General features: G+C 34.5%; 1 protein-coding gene across 1 annotated transcript; it reads left to right on the top strand.

The window, feature by feature from the left end:
• Positions 1-2,162: 2,162 nt before the first annotated feature.
• Positions 2,163-2,906, top strand: LOC132719657 (uncharacterized protein F54H12.2-like). Its single transcript, XM_060703463.1, has one exon. The coding sequence runs from the start codon at positions 2,163-2,165 to the stop codon at positions 2,904-2,906; it is 744 nt and encodes a 247-aa protein (XP_060559446.1).
• Positions 2,907-17,772: the final 14,866 nt, after the last annotated feature.

Genomic DNA, 17,772 nt, shown 5'->3' with positions numbered 1-17,772 from the left:
TTCATTAAATTCGGGCATTTATGCTACCGTATAGAAAACGCTCGTTATGATCCAAAAACTTTTCCCAGATTGATTTGGCAACACAAAACCATTGGCGGAAATTGCTTAGGTTTTTTCCAATAGTGTAATCAATTGTAACGGCAAGGCATCAAGCGTGACAGAGGGACGTCAGAGACTACGCCAATACGAAAGACGTATACAGCGTCTCGGAATTACAGTGCGGCTAAAAGAGATCAAATTATTAACAATATCAGCTAGTCACACCTTAAGTACAGCGTTAGATTTACAGTTGTTGGCAAAAGAAAGAGATGTTGTGTTTGAACCAGAACTGTTTCCCTCTTTAAATTTTAAAAGGTAAGGAGTCCATTATTGTTGTTTTCACAGCGGCAAAGTAGTAATAACTGGTATTAAAAACCTGTCACAAGTAGATGACGTTGTTTACCCCGTTCTTATCGAACTGGAACTTTACACACGTAAGAAAGAGTGAGCGATTAGAGAATTAATCATGAACCAGTCCCAAGTGTACCTGAAACTTAACTTTCTTCTTCAATTAAATGATGCTGCTGTGGCGGTCAGAAAAAACATGAGTCAAATGAATGCAATAGCGCAAGTGGCCGCACGATTGGTGAATGGAACCATGAATCCCACGAGAAGGGATGTTCAATTACTTGAAAGAAGACGACATTTGCTACGGTCCCTAGCTTCTGAAAACGTGTCACTTAGTAGACAAAAATCGTTAAAACGTCATCACTCTTTGGTACCCACATTGTTAAAACTGCCGTATCTTTTTGACACTATTATAGACGAAATCCGGTTAATAGAGAAGCGTAAGAAGAACGTGGTTATATCTATTTAAGGAAAAAAAAACATGTCCGACTTTTACCTTTATTTAAACAGTAGCGATTCTCCCGATATACGTAAGAACAATAACACGGCAGACCTTTATATTCAGTTTCCTAAATCGTACACCTTTGATGGACATTGGACTTGCGCTGTCACATAAAATACTCTTACCTGTGACTTTACGTCAAGAAGTAAAAGACTGTATTTATGCGGTGACCTGGTACAACAAACGTACGTTAGAAACACGCAAGTTTCGGTACTTAGAAATATTGAAGTAGGTTCCAGAAACAAGAAACTTCATTCTGTAGAATATAACCACCCGGTATACGTACCAGTAACTGTGAATCATTTCAACTCATTACATTTGTATTTGAGAGACGAAAATTTAAACATAGTGCAGTTCAAATCCAACGACCTTCATTGTGTGTTACATTTTAAAAAGGATGGGCTCTATAGAAGTTTACGACCATCAACAACAGAAATGGATACCCTTTACACCCGACCCTGAGAAATGGTATCATATTTTAAGGACTTGGGTGATTGATACGTTAAACCCGATCATAAAGGCCGTTACATCGTAGGTAGCGGAAAACATCTTAGAAAAATGGTAGAAATGAAACAGTCACCTTCAGTAAAACTGATTTCCGCCGTAGTACAAGCGATAGAAATGGCCAAGTCAGAGGTTAATCGTAAGAAGGTTGAAGAGGGCAAAGAGCCTAAGAAGGGGCCTCAAAAGCGTAAGAAGTCCCAACACCAGCCTACAGACCATCTAAACGAAAGAGACCAAATCTAGAATTTCAGTTCTATACATGAAATATTTTCATCAGGAAGAGCTGTCTATGTTTGTTACACCCCCTGCAGACACGTCATTACAATCAAGAGAATGGATTGCATACCGTCCAATAAATCAAGTGACAATTGGATCCGCTCTCGAATTTAATATACCTGGTCATACATCGGCGTACTTGGATTTCAAAAGAAGCGTGCCCAATATAAAACTGCAATTTGTCAAAGGCGATTGAAGTGCAGTAGACCCGGACGAAGTAGTTGGTCCAATTAATCTACCATTACACACCGTTTTTAGTCAGGTTGATGTGTCTCTCCAACAAACGCCTTTGTCGCATACAGGAATCAATTATCCCTACAAAGCGTACATCGACACGATATTACAGTCCAACGAAAATACGCAAACAAACTTACTGGCCAGACAACTCTACTATAAAGATACGGGAAACGTCGGTACGAATGATGGTAAAACGGGAACTAATAACAGACTATATATCAGATGCAACCTCACTTAAGGTAGCAAAATTGTAAAAATGGAAGGGCCGTTACACATTGATTTGTTTCAACAATCTAAACTACTTATTAACGGAGTCTCTGTAGGTATAAAACTCCATCCTAACCGAGACCCATTTAGACTCATCACTGACGTCATCAACCCCGATTATCGAGTGAAAATTGTGGACGCTTATTTCAGACTGTGTATTCAGCGACTCAGTAGTAGCGTGTTAATAGCGCAGGAGAAGCTCATTCAAGAAAAGCTAGCCATATACCCTTACCTACGCACAGAGATCAAAACAACAGCCATTGCTTCGGGACAATTCAGTTACAGCGCGGACGATATATTCCAGGGATTAGTGCCCAGTAAACTGATTGTTGGGCTAGTCCCCAGCGCCGCGTTTAATGGCGATTATACCCAAAATCCGTTCAATTTTAAACATTACAACTGTAGTTTTGTAGGACTTTATGTAGATGGACAGTCTTTACCTTCCCAACCGATGCAACCTAATTATGCCGCGGATCAGTATGTAGAGTGTTACAGAACATTAGCTCTCTACAGAAGCGATTTTAACATTTCAAAAGAAGATTATAAGAAAGGGTTTTGCGTATATGCCCTAAATATTGACCCCCACTATTCATTCAACACGAGAAGGAAAGGTCATTGTCGGCTGGAACTTAAATTTTCAGAGGCTTTACCAGAGAGTGGCACACTGATTATGTACGCCACTTTTCCAGACGTACTTAATATTGACAAAGCCAAGGCCGTTTACGTGAAATGAATAATTTAGAACTGGAACGTTTACTTGAAGGATACCCGGTCCGAGTGAGCGCTGCTGATCAAATCCGTAAACAAAATGGAAAATTCGTATATTATACCATGGCCAATTGTACAGGAAGATCTATGAAAGACATTGTCAAATCTTTTACTGCGAATGATAGACAATGGAATGATATGTATGTTAAACATATTGTAAATAAAACAAACTTAGAAATGTATTTTTTTTGTATTTCTTTATTTTTTATATAGCAATAAAACATATGGAAAAAAACATTGTTTTTTTTGTTTTGTTTTTCAAATGATATCCAGTCTATTTTAGTCTTTTGAGATGTTTTCGCCTTTTTAGTTGATTTTTTCCGTTCTCCGGGAGGTGGTAATGACACTTTGGTAGGCTCATCTTTATTTCCTTCTCGAAACCCTTTGGTCTTCGATTGCAACATGCGTTGAAATTTTTTGTAAGGCACCAGAATAAACTTTTCCATTATGCCAATACCGATTCCAATTACACGAAAGCGATTTTCACCAGGGTGTAGACCTCTCGAGGCTTATCCCAATTGACGTCTTTTTTTGTTCAAAACCGATTGATCTGTTTCCGAGTTTGACGTTTAAGTTGATCTTTTTCCGAATGTGTGAGGCGTATTTTAAAGCGCAGAATATTATAGGCAATTTTAGAAAAAGATTTCAATTGCTGTTTCGTAATTGTACTTAACAATGCCTTCCTTTGTGCCGTTGTGGTACTTTTAAGGAGATGTAAAAAGTGACGTTGTTGTTGAATGGGTTCGACCATGGTTACTCTTACACGTTTTACACCGCTTCTTACGTTACTTTATATATTAAGGGGTCCTCGCCGGGAAAAATATGCGTTCTAAGGCGGAATTTATCCTCAGCATGGGAGCTCATGTCTACCGTGTTTTGTACTTAAGGCGTCTTCGTAGGCTTTAACAAATCCTTTCGTTTTACCGGGGTCAAGCTGACGTCCAGATATCGCCACCTATCTTTTATACATTTCATCAATACCATATACCAAGTATTTAAGGCAATGGTCCTCTCGGATACAAGTTTTGCGTGATACTTGTGGTGGCAGCCTTTTGTTAAAAGTAGTTCCATATCTTTGTTTTTTCATAACTTCATGCATGATATTATCAATGATAATTAGTTTATGTCTTTTAATTTTGGAAAATTTAACCATTTCTTCGGCCGTAGGTAGACCTTGTTTACTGTAAACATTTGGAATGGCCCGTTCCATTTAATCAAATAAGTCCTGATGAATACCATAACAATATAAGATATGTGACGGTGGGTCTTTACGGTACATATCCTTCACATTTTTCAAAAACTTGTACACCCATTTCGTTTTTCCGCTTCCGGTCTGTCCACTTATGCATATACTTTAACACGGTTCAAAAGGTAGGGGTGACTTCATTATTATTTTTTTTAGCTTAGGACTAGGTAAGGCGTATCCAATACAGCTGCTCAGTAAACTGATCCGAAGTTCTGATGACCCGTTTTGAAGGGAAATATTTATGATTGAGACGATGATAATAATGTAGACAATAATCATTTGACAAAAGTAGACAATCTCAGCTCGTTTACCTAATAATTGCCATTTCGTCGCTTTAGTTCCAGAGTGACGTATGTCGTATTTCTTTCATTTCGAGAAAATGAGGTTTAAAGTTTAAAAGTCTTGTATCTTTTTTACTATTTGATGAATAAATATGAGAATTTAGACATAAACAAAATGTGTGCAGATATATATATGTATGCAAAATTTAAGTGTCATGCCTTGAATTGTTTTTTTAATATTTAATAAACGAAATATAGTAATGTCATTGAAAAATACGCTGTAGCTGTTTCAAATATTTTCTAAAGTGACGCATTGACATACGTCAATTTGGTTCGAAATAATAGTTTGCGTCAATTTGGAATGGAATTTAAGTAAATACAATTTGCTTACTTTTCTGACGTAACTTTATTTAAAAATATGAAAGCATATTCAAAATATGAAGATATTAACACTTTTATTAGTGAAAACAAAGTAACTGTTTCTATTTACATGACAATACATTTGTAAGATATATCAATAGATTTGATAATAATTTGTTAAAACAAAATCTTTGAAAAAAAAATTAACAATGAACAACACAAAGAAAGATTTTTAAACATAAGAAATAACATATTATCATTGACATATACATGTACTGTAAGCTGTCAATATCAAAAGTTTCAAGCATATTCACCGAAAAGTACTGCTGCAAACTATGTAAATCAATAGTTCAAATATTTATCATAAAAATCATTTTCATAAGAACATCAATGACTAACATAAAGTAAAGACCTATTATTTAAACACAAGAAATTCGAACCGCTTAATGAAATGTAAATTTATCATGATATCATGTCCTTAACATCTGTTCGAATTCATGTGATAAAATGTCTTCAATATGGCACAAAATGGAAAGAATTATTATGAACGTAATTATCTATTCACATTATACAGATTTATTTTAGGGTAAAGCAACTTTTAACTCAAAGACTTATGATCCCATAAAATCAGTGTAACTACATATTTGAACAACATCCTTTAACTAAATTGAATAAGTTCACGCTAATTGACTTCAAATTATTGTTTAACAGTTACTAGTTTACTGGCTTTGTAAAACTGTTGGTCCACTTCAGGCATATATTTCAGCATTTAAATGTCTTTCTTCTTTGATCTGACATAATACCTGTGACACTTTAGCATTTTTTGGATTGGGCAGTTCTAGAATCGGTAAATTTGTCTTGTTTTTCGCGTTGCAATTATAACTGTTTAAATACATCTTTCTTTCATAGGAAAGTTTGTACCCTACTGAGAATGTCTTGCTTTTTCGTACTTGAGACACTTTACTTAGTATAAGGTATTATCATTGAATTTTAATGGTAGTATGTTCTTTGGTAATCCATGAAGTGATGCTTCTGCATTTGAATAAGTCGAACTGCATTCTTGCGTTTCATGTTCAAGGATTTTAAGGACCCGAATTAAAGATAGTGGACTATAGATTTCCGTGTATCTGGTTATACGTTCAATATTGCTATGTATGTTGTCCACTTCTTGGACACAAGAGATGTCCAGGACAACCAAATTTCTGAACTATAAATCTATGTCATAATCGTTCATAAATCGTTTCAGAGCTATTTGTCATTAATTGAGTTTTTATTTTGTGGAATGCAGTTGTCAGACCATAATGTAAAATACTTTATTGTTGGATGGACTCTTTTAACGTCTTTCAGAATAGTAAACAATCGCACTAGCAATCTCATTGGCTCTTCTTCCGCCGATAATTTCATTCCAGATACAGTTGTATGCTGTTCCATCCTTTGATACGTGTGCGGTGAGATTATACGTGGCTAATTTTTCTTTTATAAAAGAAATTGCTCACATTCGCTTTCGGTAAAAGTTTTACATTTTCTAAATCAAAAGAAACAATCATGTCTGTTTTGTTCATTCTATCTTTGTCTCTTTCCATTTTTTGTTGATTTTTTATCACAAAGATGTGTTTCTTATATTTTTCTTGAAATTCCTTTTCGATCGAGTTTAATGAATTATTATCAGCTTCTTATCTTTTATTGCTTAACATAAGTCACAACGGTCTTTTTTAGGTATATGGAGCCGATATTATATTCTTTGTTGAATATTTTCTCTGTACATACCCCTCTGTACATACCCTTTTTAAAAGGCTTTCTTAGAATATTTGCACAATGTTCTAAGTATAACTTGTACATTATGTTTACATTTAAACTGGTTCTAAATATTCTTTTGAAGAGTTTGAACGGCAGTAATGAGACGGTATTCGCTGAAAGGATTCAATATGCTTCCGAATGACGTTGATTTCATCTTCACTTTTTTTTTTTTTTTTTCGTCTCTTAGTTCGTTTTCCCCGCATATCTCTAAACTCGTTTCCTCTTTTGTTATCAACTTTTTTGAAGTATTGTCTGTAACGATTATCTGATATATGAAGGACACCTAGATAAAAGTCTTTACACACTTGTATCTTATCATCATTTCTAAAGAAAAAGAACTCATAAGTATATCTACGATTACTATCTTTTTTCTTGTTTTCATTAGTGCGTCTTGTTATTGTACGGGCAATGAAACCATTCTTTCCCCCATCATCGTCTAATGACCAATATCCGTCATGAATAGCTTGAATTTGTTCATCACTAAACTGCTGAGTACACTTTCTTCGACAATTGCTGGTTCCTTTACAATTTGTTTTGACACTCACTCTTTTTCTGTGGTACCTTTACTCCTTGCCGGTTTATATATTCTTTACCTGCTTGTCTCCTCCTTTTATTAATTGTTTTTGACCACATTTTCGTTATTTCTGACTCGTTTTCGGTCCACGTGTAACAGTACCATTCTGAACAAGATGATTGTTTTGATATTTTTCATTGATAGGTCCATTAAAAACCTGACTTTGATCACTTTTCTGAGAGTTATCATTTTCATTTTCTATCTCATTTGACAAATTTGAATTCGTCTCTTCATAGATACAATCTTCCTTAGCAGCTTCATATCTGTTTGGTAATGATATATTGTTATTATTGTCTAAATGTTTGTCAAGATCTAAGATGTCATATTCTTCGTTTGTGTCTCTTGAGTATACGAATTTATCAACTTCTTGACAGCTTGTTTGATTAAAATTCGCAAAGACATCGATACTATTTTCAGATACCATACATACATTGTCATTGTTCAGTTCGTCTAAAAATGACGCAGGCAAACTATTCAAAGTCATATACATTCAGAGAAACAGAAATTCTTGTGGATTGATATAAGTTGCTCTTTTCATCTCAAATTCATCATTAATTGTCATAGGATATTGAACTTGATTCATGTCTGTTGATGTGTTCGATGTTGCTTCATCATTGCAATTAAATGATAAAGGCCCTTCACAGTGAACTTGAATCACATCTGTAGTTACATTCATCAGTTCAGGGCATTGAATATTATTCATGTCCGTTGTTCTATTAATAGCTGTTTCATTATTACCACTAATATGAAAATATCCCGTGTATTGAACTTGATCATCATTACTTATTCTATTCACGGTTGTATCGTTAGTGTTATTAAATGTACAAGGCATAACATCTTGATTTTGAGTCACTTCTAAATGTTTTTTTTACTTGTTGTTTCATAAATGTCACGAAAGGACATAGACCTTACGCATAAATTATTAGCTGATTCATCACTATCACTAGTATTTGTTTGTAATGGAATACTTTTTAAAAGTTTTAAGTTATCTTCAGAGTCTTCAAGTATTTTCATTATCTGAATCACTATCCTCTAGCAGGTTAAGTACTTGGTTTACACTGAATTTATTCATTTCAAAATCTGTATATATTTACAGATAACGATTCATAATGTCTTGACACAAATCCTTTGAGCCATATTTCATCTTCTTGACTTTCAACACTTAAATGCAAATATGCCAAATCTGGTTGTAAAATTCTTACACATTGTTCTATATTCAACTTTATGCCTGAGATATCTAGAACAGACAATGTTAAACTTTCACACACAGATGCTATAGTATCAGCCTTATGTTTGTAAATGATACATATAAAGTGATCCAAATGTGCTAACTTTGAAATTATTTTCGAAATCCTCGTTAACCAATTTGTACATTCCGAAACATTAAGTATTTCTAAGTTGCAAAGCATTGGCAGGAAACACAGTGTTGAAAGTCTGCATCCTGTTAAGTCGAGCCAATACAGGTTTTTAGCATTGGATAATTTGGTAAAACTAGCTCAAAGTCGATTTCTGAAGACCCCAAATGCAGTGTACCGCTGGGATGAGGAACTCAAGAAAGGCAGAAGAATGATCCAAAATGTTTCTGAAATTAGTAAGTGTCAGTTCTAGTGGATGGTCAAATGAAAAATGCTTCCACAGACAAGATGTTTTCTTCACAATTTCATTGAATCTTGTATGTGTTACAGACACAGTTTTTAAGCAGTTCCTGTATGTCCAAATGACTAAAGATTTTTACTAAGACTAAAATCAGGTAGATCAATAAAAAGTCACCATCGAATTCTTGTCAACTTGGTTTTCCATGAATCTGAATATAATGAAAAAAATGCATTAGAAGATGAAATGTGTTTTTCTTATGATATATGGTTATAATAATGTAGTTTTTTTATGTACAATCAACAACAAAGGTCTTCTAGGTGCTAGTGTGGTGGGCTGTAAAAATCTTCCGATATCTGGACACAGTGTTGTTATATCGTCTGAGAACAATATTTTAATAATACAGTTCTGCTTATACTAGTTAACAGGCTATGAGTGGTATTGTAACTATAAATAATCACTAGCGAACAGACCAAATCACACTCCGTCGGTTTTCTAAATTTTTTATATTTTGATTGTAGTCTGTAATATCAACAGATCTTTCTTCATATTTATATTAAATAAAAACATTTATAGATAATTACAAAATATCAGTAATAGAAAATGTGACAAACAGTTTCCAATGTTAACTTACATTTTATCCGAAACCTTGAAAATCCGAAAGTATTTCAGTTTCCTTGGAGCCACTAATTCCAATTCTGTCAATTACTGAACAATTGCTTTGGAGCACAATCAACAGATACTCTGGTTATGTTTCTATAAAACATATTTAGATTAACCAAAAACATATCAGGATCAATGGAATCTTATCGAAAAAGTCCAAAAAGTTTCAACACAGCTTTCATTGGCAATGGCCGCGCTTGAAGACATGCAGTAAATGAACGTGTTTGATTGGCTTAAAAGATGCGTCAGTTTGGAACGAAATAAATGGTCACAGAGCCGACATACGTCATTAAGATACCAACATAAAATGCATGATTTGGCGTTCCACAGTGTCACAAGTAGTTTCATCTTGTAGAACTCGTCGAGCTGAAAAAAAATGATACCAAACTCGACATTTTTCACAAAAAATGACTTGCGTCACTCTGGAACTAAAGCGACGATTTGTCAGCGTTACAGTCTATTTCTTCATCCGCTTTTGAAAAGTGAATAAACGTGTCCCTTTCGGGTTCTCGGGAGTTGTCATCGTTCATATTTAACGATATATAGAATGAAATAAGCAATACTGTATATTCTTACATTCTTTTATTGAACATTTTCAAAACACACATAACAAAAATTGAAAAGTAGTTACACTTTTTAAAATTTCAATGACACTTTTTGAAAGAGCAGTGACACTTTTGAAATAGCAGTGATACTTTTTAACACAGCAGTGACACTTTTTTAAAAAGCCGTGACACTTTTTAAAACAGCAGTGACACTTTTTGTAACAGACCCTATCGAAAATTACATGCAAATTCCCAGTTGTGCGACCCCCGAAGAAACTTTCCCTCGGGTCTAACCTATCAATAAGATCTAGGCTTTCTACAAATTGTTTCAGTTCAGGATTTTGAATTTTTAGTTTTTTGAATTCGTGTTCCCAAATGCAAACGTATTTCATTCATAACTGTACGATGTAAGCTCTTTTTTCATCGTTAACGCGTAAAATTCATATAATGATTGTTTGGTGAGTGGATTGCGCGTTTCTTCTCTGTTATCTGGGAAACAAACTACACAGCCATGAAAAACACGTCCTTGGAACTCATATGCCGTGTTTGTTTCCTCGCAGTAGCCGTCTTATTTGTAGTTCCGGGTAAAGGTTTCTCTCCCTTATTTAAAACGTGTTGAATTTCGATGTTTTTTGTACACGCCATATATTCTAACCATGTATGGACGCTTCAGTTTATCGATCATTATAACCACTGAGAGGAATTTTCGCTATTGGTGTCCTTACAAACTCTGTCTCGCTGACTTTCATCCCCGTGAGTTTGGTTTCTAGGATCCATTCGTTTCCGCGCAATACATAAAGCTTCCCGTCTATTAATTTTGAAGGTATCCAATCATCACTACCTTTTAATTTGACTTTCGATTCTTCTTCTAAAAATTTGGTTCTAAAAATCTTCATACAGACTGAAGCTATGGTCTCGGAATCGAATGGATCCACGGCCCCCACCCACTTTTTTTCTTTCTTTCCTTTTTTATTCACCACCTCTATTCTTTCACCCGTAGCGCTCATTAACAAGTCTCTAAATTTCAAACACGCTTGTCTTAAAATTTGTACGTCACTCCTACAATAAGATAACAAGTCCTTTTTAAAATCGAACACGTCGTTCTTTCTCTCACTTAACCACACTAACAATGCGGCTTTCTCTTTTTCATTCATACAGTCATGACCGTAATATCGAGCGTCCGGGTACAGTCCTACATACTTTTGATTCTCGCTAGTATTGAAGTAATGACGAATCCAACCTTTCTTTAATTCAGTAAATCCAAAAGCTTTAGGGAGGGCGGATAATTTCATCGGTAAAAAGTTGAGACTGTCAATCACTTTGATATGAATATCTGACTCTACTGTCATATTCATAATTTTGGAGCCACTGTAAATAATCTTGTCAGTCTTTTGGATTTGTCTATTAAATATTCTAAAAGAAAATAACCGTCGTAACCGTTCATATTATAAGCAAACACTTTAAAATATTCGTGATAAGGGGAAAACAACCATTAACCAAATTTTTCAGCGGTGTTGACCCCTTCGAACGTGACTTCCCTAAATCCACATTTTCCAGGTCACGGTCCTAGGTCTTCATGGTCGTGGAGTTCAGAGTTGTCAAATTCGTCGCACCGTGTACCGCATTGTTTACACATAGATTCGGGAGTCAAGGGCTTATCGATACATTTTGGACACACAGTATGGGCTACTACGAAATTGGGACGATGAGTGGCTTTTCCGCACCAAGACGATTTACAGTGTTGACATTAAGAGCAAGATTTACATGCCTGTTGTGAATGACAGTCTTTACAATTTCGTTTTCTACTAGGTACATATCCGTTTTTACACTCTGAAACTTCGTTTTGACAACACTCAAAATCAAAAAATATAAATTTAGAATCGTAATGTTCCTTTGCCGGCGTGGCTCTTAAGTAACATACATATCCTTCCATTACAAAAGTCTGACAAGAGGAGGAAAAATTCCCCGCACTGATGTTCTTCTTGCTTTATTTTATCGGTCCTTAATACTTTGTAACACTGAGGGCACTTCCAATACTTTTGACACTGGGATGGTCCCCTGGGCTTTCCTTTACATTTTCCTTTTTTATGTACCGGTACTGTTTTATGTCGCTGAAAACATGTCGGTGACCTGCAAGTCATATTACTGTCCGTGCAATTGACTCTGTTGTCTGTTTCTGGACAGTTGTCCGTCTTACACACGATGCAGGAGGTCCCACACTGGTGCCTTTCTCTGTGGTCGTAGTGTATGAGGCATTGGTCGCAGAAATACATTGCGCTGAAAAAGTCGGTAATACTCGTAATCGAGTGAAAATGGTCATCATCTACCAAGTAAATGTATACGCATGGACGCTCGTCCTTACTGGGGCTCGTAATAAACTTGTTGTCTAGTTTGGCACTAACCACCATCACGCGCACTCCCAACACTATTTCGAACGCCTCTACGTCATTCAAACTGGCGGGACGATCTAAAGGTACTCCGGCGAGATGACTAATTGCTACCGCTAGCTGTTCATATGGTACATAGTGTTTTATAGTAACTTTTGGTCACTTGTTGATTTTCAAGTGTAAGTTGTAAATTACTCTTTTTTAGTCTATTGTTGGCAATTTGTTTCCATTCTTCTGACGTACATATATTTAATTTTGCCCAGCTTACTCCGATCCCCCTCGCCATACACAGTTGGTCTTTATTTTCAATGGTTACTATATAGGTTTTCAACTGTAACGAATTCTGTCTTTTTTTAAGTTTAGTAATTCTTCGTCTAGCCCAATCTTTATTACTATTAAGCACTTTCTGTATTGTGTCAATCACTTTGTCGGCGTTTAACTGGTCCCTCGGCTGGAGAGGAACAACAATGGGGTCATGCAAACCTTCATGTTGAATAACGACACGGCCCAAATCGTTCCCCGCCAGATCTTCCCGGGCTTCTTCAAGCACGTCTTCAAACATTCGGTAAAGTCCTTTTCTTATATCGTGTAGTCTTTCTCCCTCATACTGTTCATTTATCTTAATTTGATAGGTACGATCAATTACGGCATTTTTCGCGTAAGTCCTTTCTGTTTTTTGTTGTTGTTTTTTTTTCATAGTATACTTAAGCTCCCGCGGGGTGTCGGGCGTATGGGACGGTCCCGGTTGAGAATCATGTCAGCCCCCGATCATGACTGGTGATGGAGGGCTCTATTACCCATCGTTCAAACAATCAGTCGCCATCCGTGTTATTTGTGCCGTGTGGCGACTGTAGAAAGTCTCCCCGTACATTTAATCAATGATCGCTTTTCGTCCGGCGTCCGTCCGTCTGCGTCCGTCCGTCGTCCGTCCGTCGTCCGTCCGTAAACTTTTACTTTAAATGACATCTCCTCATAAATCACTAACCCTAACCCTAACCCTAAAATTAATATATTAATTATTGATAAAATTAATTTTTGTACAACCCTTTTTGCTGATTGTGTTCCGATATATATGAAGAATCTTGGTATTTATTTAATATTTGGTATTCGACTGGTATGTACTCGTAAGTACCTGGCAGAAACGAATATAAAATAACATTTCGAAGAGAAGATGTGCACCTCTTTCCAAGCTGGAGGTATGGTATTTCCAGGTTATGTTTCTTTATTACATACTTATAAATAAAATGATGAGAAATATTGATGAAATTAAATGCTTATTTTCACTGCAAAAAAATAATATTTTTCACTGCAGTGAAACATATTTTCACCGGTGTCTTGCCAGACTAATTTCTGCTATATTCAGCCGAGTTAGTCTTTCATATTGTGATGTCAAAAAAGAGAAATGCATATAATAAACAAGTAAATTTAAGTATTTTCTATTAATAGTTTGTATATGAAAATTATCATGTTTCACTTGTGGCAACCACCACTCATGAAATATTTATGTTTATACCACGCAATGAAAATAAATATTGTATTTATAGAAAAAACTTGGCTATCCACTATTTCTTCAGTTATAATTTATGTTTATTACCTGACTGTAATGACTTGAAAAGTAAAACTTGATTACAAGTCTAAAGATCATGTTTATGATTGAAACATGTTTTTTTGGGGTTATACATTATTTGGAAATATAAAATATAAAATCTTCTAGCATGTAAGTTTATAGGACAGCACAGTGCAGTTAAAAGGCATAGACACTTGGGATGTGGAGCTCGTGTGTGTGTATTATTTTAGACCTTGAAATATGACTTTTTTTTAAAACAGCTTATATTATTATTTTTTACATATATGATCAGTACATGTGCAGGGATTGACAAAGATATATCTTATTTGGATTTTAGAGGCACCCAAAGTGTCTGTGGTAAAAGGTATCTATTACAGGGACACAGCCCAGTGTTGGGATAGTGTAAAAAAGTAATTGTAAAATATATATATATACTGTATATATAATATAGTCTATATATTATATATACAGTATATTTTTTTTTTAGAATTACCTTTTTACACTATCCCAACACTGTGCTGGGTCTGTGGTATCTATAGGTTTAAAGCACCAGCCTGTTCAAGTATTACCCTATGTAAAATTAATTAATACGCGCTGGTGTTATTATTTATCACAAAACTTCTGTTGATTATTTCTTAACAGATCATAAAGAATTATTTGAACGGATGCAGATCGTGGCCGAGATGATCGACTCGGTCGAGTTCATTTAGGGCCGAACAAGATGATTTCAAAAATTTTTACTACTCGGCATTTGTGTAATTCACTCATAGATCGACAGCAACATTTACTACTGTATGTTTTTTATTTTAAAAACATAAGGAGTGGTCCATTAGTTACTTCATATTTACTTCATAGTATGCAAAATATAAAAATCCAAATTAATTTTTAGAAAATCATGAACATCCGAGCGGCTATTTTAATGCCGAACATTGATCAAAATGTGTTATTATTTACTCGTAAAAACAGTCAAACTCCTTCGCTTTAACCATTATTTTATTGATGCAATGAAATATTGACAGTATTTAATTTAATTGCAACAGGAAATGTTCTCCACTAAAATAGTCTTACGTTTCTCACGTCTGACATTTTTCACGACCCTCCCGTGAGATTCGTAAGATCTTACATTTTTCACGGGTCTGACGAATCTCACGCTACACCGGAACTTTTCAACAAAACATCCCTCATCGTATGGGAACATGATTTTGTTTACAAAATAAGACTTTGTACTACGTACAGCGACAGATGCTTGTGTGTTTCCGAAGAAAACGTTGATGAAGTAGTAACAACGTACAGACTACGACGTATGCATATTACTATGGAATACCGTTAGGGCCATCGTAGTTATACTTTATAATCCAGAGGGCAACAATAAGACAGAGCGATAGAACAATGACGACGATACAACAGTGCGATGATGACAATGCGACAATACGATGGCGATAATGCGATGCCGACAGTGCGATAATGCGATAGTGTGATGCCGATAATGATATGCAGACAATGCGATAATACATTGGCGACAACACGATAGTGCGATGGTACTAGAAATTGACATCCAGACATAATTTTCTCTATATAATAATCTAAAATAAGAGGTCAGCAATTTACAGTAGTTTTAACTCATCAGCAGATTCTACTATACGTTTAACTGGTCATCAGTTTTTCGCATGACGAACAGTACGTTAAACCTGCTATATATATATATATATATATATATTATATATATATATATATATATATATATATATATATATGCTATTATATATATATATATATATATATATTATATATATATATATATATATATATATATATAATAAGAACAAAATACGGTAAAAACCACTTAAGCATTTTTTTATATCTGTTATAGTTGCTCAGTAGTGGTTTTATTTGTCTGCGAGATATAGAATCTTTATATTTACTAACATTATAATATAAATAAGAAATTCACGTCATAATCTAAACTTTCTCTTTCTACTGTTTTCACTGTTACTGGTCAACAGATTCTACAACATGGTTAACTGGTCAGCAGATTCTGGCATACACATGTACGTTGACTGGTCAGCATAATGCACTGTACGTTAAATCTACTGACTATATACTATAAGTAGAATATATAGCATAAACCTCAAAGCATTTCCAAGATGTAATATTTACTAACATTGCAAAATGAATAAGTATTTTACGGCAAATATCATTTTACTCTCTACATCAGCAGTGTTGAGCTAAAATCACTTTGGATATATATACACACAGAATCTAGTATATCTTAGCTAACCAGCAATGCTTGTTTATCTCATCATATTTATTTACTGTCTTTAAGAAATATAACGCTGCGGGTTTACCAAGTACCAAAATTGCCCCAATATATATTGATAAAAAATAAAGGTGTATAGTACAAGGAGCGTAAAATTGGTACCTACTAGCATTGGTTATTCGTTATCCCTAACAACCTACCAGCAGGTAGTCGGTAATTCGAACTTTGCATGTTCCCCCACCCACCCCCCAAAAAAAACAAAAACAAACAAACAAAAAAACAACAAAAAAAACAAACAACAAAAAAACAACAACAACAAAAAAAGAAAAAAAAAGAACCAAACAACAACAGCCACCACAAAAATACGTCTTTCCAGGAATAAATTTAATGGATATATAGCAAGATAGATGTACTCTTCAAGATTGAAACACATTGTCTCACTTTGTCCATCAGGAGAAGTGGTTATTGTAGAATATGCTGATCATTTAAAATTGTAGTGAAAATTGCTGAAAACTTATATTTGATATATATATATAATTTTTTTCTACACATAAATTTTGTATTTTTTTAACAATGTAATATAAAAAATTCTACTGTAAAATTATTATTATTCGTAGGGCACGAATTTTCGTGGTTTTCGTGGGTAGGTCAATCCACGAATTTAAGATCCGACGAAATTGTATCCCAACAAATACTTCTTTACTCTGTCTCTGTTCTATATATTACAAACATGCGTCTGCTCTTTTCAGGTCTATTTTCGTGAAATGAATGTATATACATACAGTACAAATAATCAGGTTAGTGACCGATTAAATTAATTTGCAACATTAAGGCATATTTAAGAAACTTGATTCTATGTCCCAAATTTACTGTCACAAATGTCGGGCCCATATACGCACTTGATCGTTGTAAGAATACTTGACATAATCGAGTAAATATGGGAACCCAGCCAATTCAATAATTAGTGCTTATAAAAATGTCAGTTGCTTTTATTAATTAAAAATATTCTTTGCTATTAATGTCGTAAGTACACAAAACTATAAAAAAATACAATCGCTAAAACAGATGAACTGTACATTAAATGATCCAGTTTAAATGATTTTTAATCTGTATATGTGCGAATGCTATTTCGTAAACATCAAAGACGCCACCGATTTTTCTAGATCCACACATACTCGTGTTATTTACTCAGATTCATTTAAATGCTATGACGTCGCGTGTAGTTACTGCCAAATATGGTAATACCAATTCAGGGTGTTAATTTTTTAAAACGTGTCAGGTTTACATAGGCGAATTACAGGGGCAGTGTCTAATTGAGGTGCATATTTTAGTAGTATATAGTTGGCAGTGCTGACCAGTTTATTTATTAATGAACTACCTATTTATTTGTCGAGAAAACTTATGAACCAATGACCAGTTAAATATAAGTTTTTTTTTTGTATTTCACAGACTGTTTATAACATAGTCACCCTTATAATTTTTCCACTACAAAATTTTATTTTTGTACATATTTTTGTATATAAATATAATTTGCTTCTTATATAAATAATAAACAATTATT

This window comes from Ruditapes philippinarum, unplaced genomic scaffold, assembly GCF_026571515.1.
Source record: "Ruditapes philippinarum isolate M1 unplaced genomic scaffold, ASM2657151v2 ctg3446_1_1_1_1, whole genome shotgun sequence".
Taxonomy (NCBI): Eukaryota; Metazoa; Mollusca; class Bivalvia; order Venerida; family Veneridae; genus Ruditapes; species Ruditapes philippinarum.
Note: the sequence above shows the minus strand (reverse complement) of the source record. Positions and strands in the feature narration are given on the sequence as shown.